This window comes from Blennius ocellaris (assembly GCF_963422515.1).
Source record: "Blennius ocellaris genome assembly, chromosome: 6".
NCBI classification, from domain to species: Eukaryota; Metazoa; Chordata; class Actinopteri; order Blenniiformes; family Blenniidae; genus Blennius; species Blennius ocellaris.
This window is the reverse complement of record NC_137655.1, coordinates 864,913-881,187: the sequence shown is the minus strand read 5'-3', so window position 1 is coordinate 881,187 and position 16,275 is coordinate 864,913. Positions and strand designations below refer to the sequence as shown.

The following is a 16,275-nucleotide window of genomic DNA, read 5'->3' as shown; positions in this document are numbered from 1 at the left end:
TTCACGGTGGCTGCAAAAATGCAGAAACAACAGTCAATTACATGTTTTTTTTCCTCCAAGTTTTTCTTTATTCTTACCACTCGGGGGTTGGGGGGGGGGGGGGGGGGGGGGGGGGGAGGATCGTTTGTGGGGGAAAAAAAAAATTCAACAAAAACGATTCCAGGGAATTGAAACACTGGGAACCGGTTCTGGATGTGAACATATTAGGCAACACAGTGCTAGCTTATAGTACAAAAGACATGTTTAGTGAAGAACACACTGGGGGGGGGGGGTTATGGGGGGTAATGGGGGTTATGAGGGGGTTATGGGGGGTATGAGGGGGGGTTATGGGGGGTATGAGGGGGGTTATGGGGGGTATGAGGGGGGTTATGGGGGTATGAGGGGGGTTATGGGGGGTATGAGGGGGGTTATGGGGGGTATGAGGGGGGTTATGGGGGTATGAGGGGGGTTATGGGGGGGTTATGGGGGGTATGAGGGGGTTATGGGGGTATGAGGGGGGTTATGGGGGGTATGAGGGGGGTTATGGGGGGTATGAGGGGGGTTATGGGGGGTATGAGGGGGGTTATGGGGGGTATGAGGGGGGTTATGGGGGGTATGAGGGGGTTATGGGGGTATGAGGGGGGTTATGGGGGGTATGAGGGGGGTTATGGGGGTATGAGGGGGGTTATGGGGGGGTTATGGGGGGTATGAGGGGGTTATGGGGGTATGAGGGGGGTTATGGGGGGTATGAGGGGGGGTTATGGGGGGTATGAGGGGGGTTATGGGGGTATGAGGGGGGTTATGGGGGGTATGAGGGGGGTTATGGGGGGTATGAGGGGGGTTATGGGGGGTATGAGGGGGGTTATGGGGGGTATGAGGGGGTTATGGGGGTATGAGGGGGGTTATGGGGGGTATGAGGGGGGTTATGGGGGGTATGAGGGGGGTTATGGGGGGTATGAGGGGGGTTATGGGGGTATGAGGGGGGTTATGGGGGGTATGAGGGGGTTATGGGGGTATGAGGGGGTTATGAGGGGGTTATGGGGGTATGAGGGGGGTTATGGGGGGTATGAGGGGGGTAATGGGGGGTATGAGGGGGGTTATGGGGGTTATGAGGGGGTTATGGGGGGTATGAGGGGGTATAAGGGGGTATGAGGGAGGTTATGGGGGTATGAGGGGTATGAGGGAGGTTATGGGGGGTATGAGTGGGGTAATGGGGGGTATGAGGGGGTATGAGGGAGGTTATGGGGGTATGAGGGGGGTTATGGGGGTTATGAGGGGGGTAATGGGGGGTATGAGTGGGGTAATGGGGGGTATGAGGGGGTATGAGGGGGTTATGGGGGGCATGAGGGGGTTATGGGGGTTATGAGGGGGGTTATGGGGGTTATGAGGGGGTAATGGGGGGTATGAGGGGGGTATGAGGGGGTTATGAGGGGGGTTATGGGGGGTATGACGGGGGGGGTCTGGTCACTTCATGCTGGGATCTCCAGGTTCTCGTCTCCTCTCGGGAATCCTTCAACCTCCATCGTCATCAGGAACTCTGGAATTAACATGAGAACCAACATGATGGAAAGACACACACACACACACACACACACACACACACACACACACACACACACACACACACACACACACACACACACACACACACACACACACACACACACACACACACACACACAGAGCACTTGTTTGGCTGTGTCGCCACCTGGTGGTCAGACTGCAGCGTTACATCAGTTCCAGTCTTCAGCACAGTGAAGGACTGTTGAGACGCTGGAGCCCAGAAGGGGGCGGAGCTTCTCCTCTCACCTTCCGTGTAGTCCACTTCCGGCCGGGTGGAGACCACCGCCCAGGCCACGCCCACCAGCAGGGACACCACCAGGTTCACCACCATCCAGGGGCGGAGGATCTGCTGCTCCGAGCCTGGAGGCCTGCAGGAGGAGGTGGAGGAGGAGGAGCAGGAGCAGGAGGAGGAGGAGGAGCAGGAGCAGGAGGAGGAGGAGGAGGAGGAGGAGGAGGAGGAGGAGGAGGAGCAGGAGGAGGAGGAGCAGGAGCAGGAGGAGGAGGAGGAGGAGCAGGAGGAGGAGGAAGAGGAGGAGCAGGAGGAGGAGGAGGAAGAGCAGGAGGAGGGGGAAGAAGAGGAGGAGGAGGAGGAGGGGGAAGAGATCCAAAAATATTCAATAAAACTCCTGATATTTTACAGCTGAAGTATTCTGAGGTACTTGAAGTATTCTGAGGTATTCTGAAGTATTCTGAAGCATTTGAAGTATTCTGAAGTATTTGAAGTATTCTGAGGTATTTGATGTATTCTGAGGTATTTGAAGTATTCTGAAGTATTTGATGTATTCTGAGGTATTTGACGTATTCTGAGGTATTTGAAGTATTCTGAGGTATTTTGAAGTATTTTGAGGTATTTTAAGTATTCGGAGGTATTTGAAGTATTCTGAAGTATTTGAAGTATTCTGAAATATTTTGGACTATTCTGAGGTATTTGAAGTATTCTAAGATATTTGAAGAATTCTGAAGCATTTGAAGTATTCTGAGGTATTTTGAAGTATTCTGAAGTATTCTAAGGTATTTGAAGTATTCTGAAGCATTTGAAGTATTCTGAAGTATTTGAAGTATTTTGAAGTATTTGAAGTATTCGGAGGTATTTGAAGTATTCGGAGGTACTTGAAGTATTCGGAGGTACTTGAAGTATTTGCAGGTATTTTGAAGTATTTTTCTAGAGCTTAAGTTTGAATTCGACGAAGCAACAAGAGGAAAGTCGTCTACTGGAGGACGGTACAAGTAATCAGAGTAGTTTGGTGGGCGTGGTTCAAATAACGAAGTAGCAGAGGAACCCTGAGGTGAAAGTACTGTGTAAAAGTACAGAGTATAAGTACTGGGTACACATAGGAGGGCCCAGCAGACGTTTCCCTCACCAAAGCGTCTCGTTGGCTGAAGGATACAAGTTGATCCTGTCGCTGGTCATCTGCTGGCTGAGGGCCAGGATCAGCGCTATGAAGTACACTGAACACACGGTAGTACACACGTTAGTGCACACGTTAGTGCACACGTTAGTACACACGTTAGTACACATGTTAGTACACACGTTAGTACACACGTTAGTACACACGTTAGTACACATGTTAGTACACACGTTAGTACACATGTTAGTACACATGTTAGTACACACGTTAGTACACACATTAGTACACACGTTAGTACACACGTTAGTACACACGTTAGTACACATGTTAGTGCACACGTTAGTACACACGTTAGTACACATGTTAGTACACATGTTAGTGCACACGTTAGTACACACGTTAGTACACACGTTAGTACACATGTTAGTACACACGTTAGTACACATGTTAGTACACACGTTAGTACACATGTTAGTGCACACGTTAGTACACACGTTAGTACACATGTTAGTACACACATTAGTACACACGTTAGTACACATGTTAGTACACACATTAGTACACACATTAGTACACACATTAGTACACACGTTAGTACACACGTTAGTACACACGTTAGTACACATGTTAGTGCACACGTTAGTACACACGTTAGTACACATGTTAGTGCACACGTTAGTACACACGTTAGTACACACGTTAGTACACATGTTAGTACACACGTTAGTACACATGTTAGTACACACGTTAGTACACATGTTAGTGCACACGTTAGTACACACGTTAGTACACACGTTAGTACACATGTTAGTACACACGTTAGTACACATGTTAGTACACACGTTAGTACACATGTTAGTACACATGTTAGTACACATGTTAGTACACACGTTAGTACACACGTTAGTACACATGTTAGTACACACGTTAGTACACATGTTAGTACACATGTTAGTACACATGTTAGTACACACGTTAGTACACATGTTAGTACACATGTTAGTACACATGTTAGTACACATGTTAGTACACATGTTAGTACACACGTTAGTACACATGTTAGTACACACGTTAGTACACGTTATGTTAGTACACACGTTAGTACACATGTTAGTACACACGTTAGTACACGTTATGTTAGTACACACGTTAGTACACATGTTAGTACACACGTTAGTACACGTTATGTTAGTACACACGTTAGTACACATGTTAGTACACACGTTAGTACACGTTATGTTAGTACACACGTTAGTACACATGTTAGTACACATGTTAGTACACATTATGTTAGTAGTCGTTAAGATTCGGCGTCGCTCACAGAAAGACGCCAGAGCTGCAGGATCCAGAGTGAGAAACCCTCGGAGAGCCATGGAGGTCTTAGCCAGATTCACTCTGCACACACACACACACACACACACACACACACACACACACACACACACACACACACACACACACACACACACACGAAAACAAAACAAAATATTTAAATATTCACGCCCTCCTGTCATGAACACGCCCTCTCCCCCTCCCTCCCCCCTCTCTTTCTCTCTCTCTCTCCCTCTCTCTCCCTCTCTCTCTCTCTCTCTCTCTTTTAAAAAGTGTGTTGCTCCAAGCAGCCAATCAGAAACCAAACCCTATATGATGTCATCGGGGGGGTTCAGCCAATCACAATCAAGGTAGCCCCCCCCGCCCCCCCTTTGACTCCTCCCACAATCAGACAGCTCTGCTCTGGCACATACTTCCTTCCTCTTCCCATAGACGGGCGTGTGTGTGTGGGCGGAGCCAGTCCAGCTCACCCAGACACAGCAGATTGTGGCTGTAGCTGCTCGCACCCCCACCTGTCGAAGGCGGAGACGGTGCTGAGGGCCAGCAGCAGGTAGAGCAGGGCCTGGGCGGGGTGGGCCAGAGGGTGGTACTGCTGCAGCAGGTTGGGCAGGGTGGTCATCTGCTCGCCCGCCAGGACGTAGACCACCACCACATTCCACACGGCGTAGCCCGCCAGGAACCCGTGGGAGAACAGCCCCACCACCCGGAACCCTCCGTGGACCCTGAGGGCCACGTCCCTGGTGCTCCACATCTGCCGGGGGTCCACGTAGTCCTCCAGGGGGTCCGGGTGCCTCAGGTGGTCCACACGCTCCGCCTGGAAGCGCCCTGCACACACACACACACACACACACACACACACACCTGCTCGTTTCATGTTTTACTATTTACCCCCCAGTTGACCTTTGACCCCCCCAACAGCCCCTCAGGGTGACGACGTCACCACATCATGTGACATATCAAAGGACAGGGAGTTGAAAGGTGAACATTCTGCCGTTGGTTTGATGTCAACTGGATCAAAGCTGACTGATTTATGACAGGAATGCGTTTTTGACCTTTTCTTGACCTTTGACCTTTGATCTGACCTCTTAACGTTTAACGGAACCGTCGGTGACTGAAGGAAGATCCTCCCTGGAAAATTCCCTGCTCAGTAGTTTTTGCGAAAAGTTGATAGAATACAAACAAACAAAGAAACACAATAGATATACATAAATAGATAAGTACCGTAGATGAATACATAAATAAATAGATAAATGAATGAATAAATAAATAAATAAATAAATAGATAGATAGATAGATAGATAGATAGATAGATAGATAGATAGATAGATAGATAGATAGATAGATAGATAGATAGATAGATAGATAAATAAATAGATAAATAAATGAATAGATAAATGAATGAATAAACAAACAAACAAACAAACAAATGAACAAATAAATAAATAAATGCAGTCAAAAACAACCTTCTTGCCAACTTTTATCTTTGAAGTTAATTAAAGTAACTTTGTTGCCACTTCCTGTATCGTTCTGTCGTGTTTTAGTCCTTTTTTTTTTTAGGGTTTATCAAGTTTGTTAATATTATTTTAACTTGATATTCTTTTTCTTTATGACACAAATTTGCATCAGAAAAAATTGATTGTTATCACTGTGACTGTCAAAATAAAAGCCCCCGGTCCAGGAGAACCGGGACCAGGAGGAGGAGGAGCTTGTGCTGGGCTCTACTGAGCATGTGCAGTAGAACGTCCAGTCACTGCAGGAAACCTTCTAGAACCTTCACACTGCCACCGCCACTGCCCCCCCCCCCCCCCCCCCCCCCCGTTCCGCCTGGCGTTCCGGCCCGGGACTCACGGTTCCGCTCCACGAAGACCCTCCCCACCGGCTGGCTGTGGCCGTGGGGGGCGGAGAACAGGGCGTGCTGGGGGAGGGGCGACTGCGCCTCGGTGACCACGTCCTCGTCCTCGGCCCCCAGGTCGCTGCCGTACGGCTCCGAGCTCTTGGCCTTCCTGCGGGGAGAACCGGGGGAACGTCAGGGGAACGTCCTCCAGCGGGGGGGGCAGGTTCAGTGTGTCGGGTTCTACGTCGTTCTCACTTCTTCCTCTTGGTTCTCCGGCTGACGGCGGCTTCCTCCACCTCCGCCAGCGGCTCCGACGTGTCGCCGTTCGGAGTGTCGGCGAGTTCCGTGTCCTGGTCTGAGGAGAACCGTGGGGGAGGAGACACACCCTACTGAGCAACTGAGCAACAGAGCAACAGAGCAACCAACTGAGCAACCAACTGAACAACCAACTGAGAAACTGAGCAACTGAGCAACAGAGCAACCAACTGAGCAACTGAGCAACCAACTGAGCAACAGAGCAACCAACTGAGCAACCAACTGAGCAACTGAGCAACTGAGCAACCAACTGAACAACCAACTGAGCAACCAACTGAACAACCAACTGAACAACCAACTGAGCAACCAACTGAGAAATTGAGCAACTGAGCAACAGAGCAACCAACTGAGCAACCAACTGAGCAACCAACTGAGCAACCAACTGAGAAACAGAGCAACCAACTGAGCAACCAACTGAGCAACTGAGCAACCAACTGAACAACCAACTGAGCAACCAACTGAGAAACTGAGCAACTGAGCAACATAGCAACCAACATGAGCAACTGAGCAACCAACTGAGCAACTGAGCAACTGAGCAACCGACTGAGCAACCAACCGAGCAACTGAGCACATGAGCAACCAACTGAGCAACTTAGCAACTGAGCAACAGAGCAACTGAGCACATGAGCAACCAACTGAGCAACCGAGCAACTGAGGAACCAACCAACCAACCAACCAACCAGCTAACCAGCTGTAAAGATATCTAACTAACCCCTCCAGAGCTGCAGTGACGACCCAAACCATCGGTACTAATCTAGAACCAGTAATCTAGAACCAGTAGTCTAGAACCAGTAACCAGCAGATAATCCCAGTGAGACGATCTCAGATGAAACCAAACGACTCCCTGCGGTGAGGCTGAGTGGTTTTCCTCACCGATGGTGGCCGTCCTCTTCTTCTTCTTCTTCTTATGAGGCACAGGATCCTGCGGCTCCGGGGTCGGATGGTCTTTACTGTCAGAGCGCCTCCTATTGGCCACTTCCTGCGTCTCCATGTCCCCCGTCACTGAAACACCATGGTCACAGGTCACTGGCTCCTACTGGCTCCTACTGGCTCCTACTAGCTCCTACTAGCTCCTACTGGCTCCTACTGGCTCCTACTGGCTCCTACTGGCTCCTACTAGCTCCTACTGGCTCCTACTGGCTCCTACTAGCTCCTACTAGCTCCTACTGGCCCCTACTGGCTCCTACTGGCTCCTACTGGCTCCTACTGGCTCCTACTGGCTCCTACTAGCTCCTACTGGCTCCTACTGGCTCCTACTAGTTCCTACTGGCTCCTACTGGCTCCTACTGGCTCCTACTGGCTCCTACTAGCTCCTACTGGCTCCTACTAGCTCCTACTAGCTCCTACTGGCTCCTACTGGCTCCTACTGGCTCCTACTAGCTCCTACTGGCTCCTACTGGCTCCTACTGGCTCCTACTGGCTCCTTCTGGCTCCTACTGGCCCCTACTGGCTCCTACTGGCTCCTACTGGCTCCTACTGGCCCCTACTGGCTCCTACTGGCTCCTACTGGCTCCTACTAGCTCCTACTAGCTCCTACTAGCTCCTACTGGCTCCTACTGGTTCCTACTGGCTCCTACTGGCCCCTACTGGCTCCTACTAGCTCCTACTGGCTCCTACTAGCTCCTACTAGCTCCTACTGGCTCCTACTGGTTCCTACTAGCTCCTACTGGCTCCTACTAGCTCCTACTGGCTCCTACTGGCTCCTACTAGCTCCTAATGGCTCCTACTAGCTCCTACTGGCTCCTACTGGCTCCTACTGGCTCCTACTGGCTCCTACTAGCTCCTACTGGCTCCTACTAGCTCCTACTAACTCCTACTGGCTCCTACTGGCTCCTACTGGCTCCTACTAGCTCCTACTGGCTCCTACTGGCTCCTACTGGTTCCTACTAGCTCCTACTGGCTCCTACTGGCTCCTACTGGCTCCTACTGGCTCCTACTGGCTCCTACTGGCTCCTACTAGCTCCTACTGGCTCCTACTGGCTCCTACTAGCTCCTACTGGCCCCTACTGGCTCCTACTGGCTCCTACTGGCTCCTACTGGCTCCTACTGGCTCCTACTGGCTCCTACTAGTTCCTACTGGCTCCTACTGGCTCCTACTGGCTCCTACTGGCTCCTACTAGCTCCTACTGGCTCCTACTAGCTCCTACTAGCTCCTACTGGCTCCTACTGGCTCCTACTGGCTCCTACTAGCTCCTACTGGCTCCTACTGGCTCCTACTGGCTCCTACTGGCTCCTTCTGGCTCCTACTGGCCCCTACTGGCTCCTACTGGCTCCTACTGGCTCCTACTGGCCCCTACTGGCTCCTACTGGCTCCTACTGGCTCCTACTAGCTCCTACTAGCTCCTACTAGCTCCTACTGGCTCCTACTGGTTCCTACTGGCTCCTACTGGCCCCTACTGGCTCCTACTGGCTCCTACTGGCTCCTACTGGCTCCTACTGGTTTCTACTAGCTCCTACTGGCTCCTACTAGCTCCTACTGGCTCCTACTGGCTCCTACTAGCTCCTAATGGCTCCTACTAGCTCCTACTGGCTCCTACTGGCTCCTACTGGCTCCTACTGGCTCCTACTAGCTCCTACTGGCTCCTACTAGCTCCTACTAACTCCTACTGGCTCCTACTGGCTCCTACTGGCTCCTACTAGCTCCTACTGGCTCCTACTGGCTCCTACTGGTTCCTACTAGCTCCTACTGGCTCCTACTGGCTCCTACTGGCTCCTACTGGCTCCTACCGGCTCCTACTGGCTCCTACTAGCTCCTACTAGCTCCTACTGGCTCCTACTGGCTCCTACTGGCTCCTACTAGCTCCTACTGGCTCCTACTGGCTCCTACTAGCTCCTACTAGCTCCTACTGGCCTCTACTGGCCCCTACTGGCTCCTACTGGCCCCTACTGGCTCCTACTAGCTCCTACTAGCTCCTACTGGCTCCTACTAGCTCCTACTAGCTCCTACTAGCTCCTACTAGCTCCTACTGGCTCCTACTGGCTCCTACTGGCTCCTACTAGCTCCTACTGGCTCCTACTGGCTCCTACTAGCTCCTACTGGCTCCTACTAGCTCCTACTAGCTCCTACTGGCTCCTACTGGTTCCTACTAGCTCCTACTAGCTCCTACTGGCTCCTACTGGCTCCTACTGGCTCCTACTAGCTCCTACTAGCTCCTACTGGCCCCTACTGGCTCCTACTGGCTCCTACTAGCTCCTACTGGCTCCTACTGGCTCCTACTAGGTCCTACTGGCTCCTACTAGCTCCTACTGGCTCCTACTAGCTCCTACTAGCTCCTACTGGCCCCTACTGGCTCCTACTGGCCCCTACTGGCTCCTACTAGCTCCTACTAGCTCCTACTAGCTCCTACTAACTCCTACTGGCTCCTACTGGCTCCTACTGGCTCCTACTAGCTCCTACTGGCTCCTACTGGCTCCTACTGGTTCCTACTAGCTCCTACTGGCTCCTACTGGCTCCTACTGGCTCCTACTGGCTCCTACTAGCTCCTACTGGCTCCTACTGGCTCCTACTAGCTCCTACTGGCCCCTACTGGCTCCTACTGGCTCCTACTGGCTCCTACTGGCTCCTACTGGCTCCTACTGGCTCCTACTAGTTCCTACTGGCTCCTACTGGCTCCTACTGGCTCCTACTGGCTCCTACTAGCTCCTACTGGCTCCTACTAGCTCCTACTAGCTCCTACTGGCTCCTACTGGCTCCTACTGGCTCCTACTAGCTCCTACTGGCTCCTACTGGCTCCTACTGGCTCCTACTGGCTCCTTCTGGCTCCTACTGGCCCCTACTGGCTCCTACTGGCTCCTACTGGCTCCTACTGGCCCCTACTGGCTCCTACTGGCTCCTACTGGCTCCTACTAGCTCCTACTAGCTCCTACTAGCTCCTACTGGCTCCTACTGGTTCCTACTGGCTCCTACTGGCCCCTACTGGCCCCTACTGGCTCCTACTAGCTCCTACTGGCTCCTACTGGCTCCTACTGGTTCCTACTAGCTCCTACTGGCTCCTACTAGCTCCTACTGGCTCCTACTGGCTCCTACTAGCTCCTAATGGCTCCTACTAGCTCCTACTGGCTCCTACTGGCTCCTACTGGCTCCTACTGGCTCCTACTAGCTCCTACTGGCTCCTACTAGCTCCTACTAACTCCTACTGGCTCCTACTGGCTCCTACTGGCTCCTACTAGCTCCTACTGGCTCCTACTGGCTCCTACTGGTTCCTACTAGCTCCTACTGGCTCCTACTGGCTCCTACTGGCTCCTACTGGCTCCTACCGGCTCCTACCGGCTCCTACTGGCTCCTACTAGCTCCTACTAGCTCCTACTGGCTCCTACTGGCTCCTACTGGCTCCTACTAGCTCCTACTGGCTCCTACTGGCTCCTACTAGCTCCTACTAGCTCCTACTGGCCTCTACTGGCCCCTACTGGCTCCTACTGGCCCCTACTGGCTCCTACTAGCTCCTACTAGCTCCTACTGGCTCCTACTAGCTCCTACTAGCTCCTACTAGCTCCTACTAGCTCCTACTGGCTCCTACTGGCTCCTACTGGCTCCTACTAGCTCCTACTGGCTCCTACTGGCTCCTACTAGCTCCTACTGGCTCCTACTAGCTCCTACTAGCTCCTACTGGCTCCTACTGGTTCCTACTAGCTCCTACTAGCTCCTACTGGCTCCTACTGGCTCCTACTGGCTCCTACTAGCTCCTACTAGCTCCTACTGGCCCCTACTGGCTCCTACTGGCTCCTACTAGCTCCTACTGGCTCCTACTGGCTCCTACTAGGTCCTACTGGCTCCTACTAGCTCCTACTGGCTCCTACTAGCTCCTACTAGCTCCTACTGGCCCCTACTGGCTCCTACTGGCCCCTACTGGCTCCTACTAGCTCCTACTAGCTCCTACTGGCTCCTACTGGTTCCTACTAGCTCCTACTGGCTCCTACTGGTTCCTACTAGCTCCTACTAGCTCCTACTGGCTCCTACTGGCTCCTACTGGCCCCTACTGGCTCCTACTAGCTCCTACTAGCTCCTACTGGCCCCTACTGGCTCCTACTGGCCCCTACTGGCTCCTACTAGCTCCTACTAGCTCCTACTAGCTCCTACTGGCTCCTACTGGCTCCTACTAGCTCCTACTAGCTCCTACTGGCTCCTTCTGGCTCCTACGGGCTCCCTTTGTTTGTTGTTTGTTGTTTGTGGATCTCATAAACCAGCAGGTCACCTTCGGCCTGCTCCTCTTCATCGATGGCCTCCTTCTTGTTCTTCCTCTTCTTGCTCTTGACAGTCGGCATGTTGCCCTGCAGGCACAACAAACACTGGTCATGTAAACAAACACTGGTCATGTAAACAAACGAGCACTGGTCATTTAAACAAACACTGGTCATGTAAACAAACAATCAACACTGGTCATGTAAACAAACACTGGTCATGTAAACAAACGAGCACTGGTCATGTAAACAAACACTGGTCATGTAAACAAACAATCAACACTGGTCATGTAAACAAACACTGGTCATGTAAACAAACAAGCACTGGTCATGTAAACAAACACTGGTCATGTAAACAAACAATCAACACTGGTCATGTAAACAAAGCTCCTCAGAGATGTAGGTCAGGTTGATTAATGGTTAACGTGGCTCTGCAGGAGGAGGGGGGGGGGAGGGGGCGGAGCCTAGAGAGATAAAAGGATTAGCCTCAGAGGACATGTGGCAGCGTCACACTGGAACCTCTTCATCACACGTTGATACACAAACTACTCTGAAGTTCAGCGGTACTGCAGACGCTTCCTTCACTTCCTCCTTCAGAGTAAAATTGACTTCACCCAGTCGACCAATCAGCTTTTAGAACGATGACATCATCAGAGCGGCTCTCTAACACCTTGACCTTTGACCCGACCCCTCTCCATATTTAATGGGACCAACCTTGAATAAAGACCCTGAAGATTTCATGCAATTCAGGTGAATAGGGACCATGACAACCGTCGCCATGGCAACAGACGACCTCCACGACGAGCCTCTCTCATCCACTTTGCATGGGAGCGTTTGTCGCAGTCTTTTGTGGATTTATTCAGTAACGGTTCGTCGTTAACGTCCTACAGTCTAACCAGTCGGTCGGTGGATGACCACAAATCATCCCTGAACATTTCATGCGATTCGAGTGAAAAGTTGGTGAAATACATACAAACCAAAAAATAAACTAGAGCTACACTCGGTAGAACGCAGACCAACGCCACATTTGTTTACAGAACCGAGTTAGCATTGCTAGCATGGTAGCCATTAGCTTTATTGATGCTAACTAGTCTGTCCGGTAGTTACATCGCTGTGTGAAACACTGAGCGGGAAGCATCTCCATGGCAACAGATGATGATCTCCTTTGATCTCCCCTATGACGAGCCTTTCATCCACTTTGTATGGAAACCTTTTTTTTTGGTGTGATTTATTCAGAAACGGTTCGTCGTTAACATCCTAAAATATAATCAATTGTTCCTTAGATGACGACAAATCATCCCTGAAGATTTCTTGTCATTCAGGTGAGTTGGTAAAATACAAACAAACAAACAAACAAATAAATGTTGGCGAAGGTCAAAACCGTAAAATAACTCAATGAGGCAAACATCCTGATATGAACACAACGTGTGTGTGTGTGTGTGTGTGTGTGTGTGTGTGTGTGTGTGTGTGTGTGTGTGTGTGTGTGTGTGTGCTCACCTGTGCAGCAGCAGTGAAGATGAAGAAGCTCCACAGTCTTCCTCAGTCTTAATCTGAGTCCAGAGTCGATCCGGCCTTCATCTCCCAGAGCTGCATTGAGGAGGAGCAGCAGGAGCAGAGAGGAGGAGCAGGAGGAGCAGAGAGGAGGTGCAGCAGGAGCAAAGAGGAGCAGCAGGAGCAGAGAGGAGCAGCAGGAGCAGAGAGGAGGTGCAGCAGGAGCAGAGTGTGGAGGACTGGAGCAGCAGCAGGATCCTGGTTGAGCTTCACTTCAGCTCATAATCTGTCACCTGATCACCTGGAGCTCCTCTCTCCTCCTCCTCTCCTCCTCCTCCTCCTCCTCCTCCTCCTCCTCCTCCTCTTCCTCCTCCTCCTCCTCCTCCTCCTCCTCCTCCTCCTCCTCTTCCTCCTCCTCTTCCTCCTCCTCCTCCTCTTCCTCCTCCTCTTCCTCCTCCTCCTCCTCCTCCTCTTCCTCCTCCTCTTCCTCCTCCTCCTCCTCCTCCTCTTCCTCCTCCTCCTCCTCCTCTCTGCCTCCTCCTCCTCCTCCTCTTCCTCCTCCTCCTCCTCCTCCTCCTCCTCCTCCTCCTCCTCCTCCTCCTCCTCCTCCTCCTCTGGGAGGAGAAACAATAATCTGAGGCAGTGGATTATTAATCCAGACACTTTGTTCAACAACTTCTTCTGTTTGAACAAAAACACCAGAGAAAATCTTCACCTTCACTAAAGTCCTGCAACTTCCTGAGTAAAGTAACTGAGTTACTCTAGTTACTAGTTACAATACTGTGACTCTACTTCACCCGGCGAGTCTGAACCCGGAGCTGCAGTCTGGAGACGCTCTGTAATCTGGTTCCAGGCGTCGATCCAGAGGGAGCAGAGGATCAGTGATGAACGACTCGTCAGGATTCAAACGAGGAAAAGTCCAGAAACTCACAAGATCAAACATCAACAATCACATTAAAACTCAAACTCAAATAAATAATTAGAAACAGGAAAACTAAATATTCACATTTTTAAATAAATAATTGTCCTGGAGACAAAAAGACATTAATGGTCAACAGAGGATGGAGAGAGAGAGAGAGAAAGAAAGAAAGAAAGAAAGAAAGAAAGAAAGAAAGAAAGAAAGAAAGAAAGAAGGAAAGAAAGAAGGAAAGAAAGAAGGAAAGAAAGAAAGAAAGAAAGAAAGAAAGAAAGAAAGAAAGAAAGAAAGAAAGAAAGAAAGAAAGAAAGAAAGAAAGAAAGAAAGAAGGAAAGAAAGAATGAAGAAAGAAGGAATGAAAGAAAGAAGGAAAGAAAGAAGGAAAGAAAGAAAGAAGGAAAGAAAGAAAGAAGGAAAGAAAGAATGAAAGAAAGAAGGAATGAAAGAAAGAAGGAAAGAAAGAAAGAAAGAAAGAAAGAAGGAAAGAAAGAAATAAAAAAAGAAGGAAAGAAGGAAAGAAAGAAAGAAAGAAAGAAGGAAAGAAGGAAAGAAAGAAAGAAAGAAAGAAGGAAAGAAAGAAAGAAGGAAAGAAAGAAAGAAAGAAAGAAGGAAAGAAGGAAAGAAAGAAAGAAAGAAAGAAAGAAAGAAGGAAAGAAAGAAGGAAAGAAAGAAAGAAAGAAAGAAAGAAAGAAAGAAAGAAAGAAAGAAGGAAAGAAAGAAAGAAAGAAAGAAAGAAAGAAAGAAAGAAAGAAAGAAAGAAAGAAAGAAAGAAAGAAAGAAAGAAGGAAAGAAAGAATGAAGAAAGAAGGAATGAAAGAAAGAAGGAAAGAAAGAAGGAAAGAAAGAAAGAAGGAAAGAAAGAAAGAAGGAAAGAAAGAATGAAAGAAAGAAGGAATGAAAGAAAGAAGGAAAGAAAGAAAGAAAGAAAGAAAGAAGGAAAGAAAGAAATAAAAAAAGAAGGAAAGAAGGAAAGAAAGAAAGAAAGAAAGAAGGAAAGAAGGAAAGAAAGAAAGAAAGAAAGAAGGAAAGAAAGAAAGAAGGAAAGAAAGAAAGAAAGAAAGAAGGAAAGAAGGAAAGAAAGAAAGAAAGAAAGAAGGAAAGAAAGAAAGAAGGAAAGAAAGAAAGAAAGAAAGAAAGAAGGAAAGAAAGAAGGAAAGAAGGAAAGAAAGAAAGAAGGAAAGAAAGAAAGAAGGAAAGAAGGAAAGAAAGACAAATGTTAACAAATAAATAAATAAATAAAATTCTTTGACAACCTCTGATTTAGTTGCTTTGATCTGCAGTTACAGTAAAAAACCTCCAGATGTCAGTGTCGTCCTTCTGAAATCTGACACACACACACACACACACACACACACACACACACACACACACACACACACACACACACACACACACACACACACACACACACACACACACTGACGCTCTTCTTTACATTCCAGTTTTCTTCTCATTTCATTAAATAATAAAAAATCACTGCAGAATTAGTTTGTTTTCCGTTAATATTTATTATTTATCTCATTTTAAAAAGTAAAAGATTCTTACATTTCAGTCGAGGAGGTAAACGTGACGCTCCGAACCGCCGGAGGCCCAACCTGCTGCCGTCCACGTCTTTTATTTTGGTGGGGGGGGGGGGGGCGTTTCTGTGGTTTCCATGGAAACGGACATCGTTTCCCAATGAAAGGTGAAACTTTTGTGAAATAAAAACAGAGAAATCATGTTTCCAGTTTGTTTCCTCGTCATTTAACTAATCCACAGTCAATCAGCGGCAGATGGAAGCGACGACTCCGCCAAGAGGAAGTGGCGTCGTCTTGTTTACGTTTCTCCACCGTGGCGTCGTCTTGTTTACGTTTCTCAACCGCGGCGTCGTCTTGTTTACGTTTCTCCACCGTGGCGTCGTCTTGTTTACGTTTCTCCACCGTGGCGTCGTCTTGTTTACGTTTCTCCACCGCGGCGTCGTCTTGTTTACGTTTCTCCACCGTGGCGTCGTCTTGTTTACGTTTCTCCACCGTGGCGTCGTCTTGTTTACGTTTCTCCACCGTGGCGTCGTCTTGTTTACGTTTCTCAACCGCGGCGTCGTCTTGTTTACGTTTCTCCACCGTGGCGTCGTCTTGTTTACGTTTCTCCACCGCGGCGTCGTCTTGTTTACGTTTCTCCACCGTGGCGTCGTCTTGTTTACGTTTCTCCACCGTGGCGTCGTCTTGTTTACGTTTCTCAACCGTGGCGTCGTCTTGTTTACGTCGTAACGAGGACACGTCCTGTCAGTGCTGCAGCAGGGGCTACACGCTACATGCTATACGCTAGGCGCTAAACGCTAG

The 16,275-nt window shown here is 49.5% G+C and overlaps 1 protein-coding gene across 1 annotated transcript; it reads right to left on the bottom strand.

Annotated features, from left to right (window-relative positions):
• Positions 1 to 1,412: 1,412 nt before the first annotated feature.
• On the bottom strand, positions 1,413 to 11,637 carry LOC308131169 (transmembrane protein 237A-like). The gene is made up of 9 exons (XM_080497785.1): positions 11,565 to 11,637; positions 7,246 to 7,374; positions 6,313 to 6,412; positions 6,072 to 6,226; positions 4,736 to 5,048; positions 4,213 to 4,286; positions 2,904 to 2,991; positions 1,789 to 1,910; positions 1,413 to 1,516 (listed from the first exon to the last, which is right to left on the bottom strand). The coding sequence occupies exons 1-9, from the start codon at positions 11,632 to 11,634 to the stop codon at positions 1,449 to 1,451; spliced, it is 1,119 nt and encodes a 372-aa protein (XP_080353911.1). The 5' UTR covers positions 11,635 to 11,637; the 3' UTR covers positions 1,413 to 1,448.
• Between the last annotated feature and the right edge of the window lie 4,638 nt (positions 11,638 to 16,275).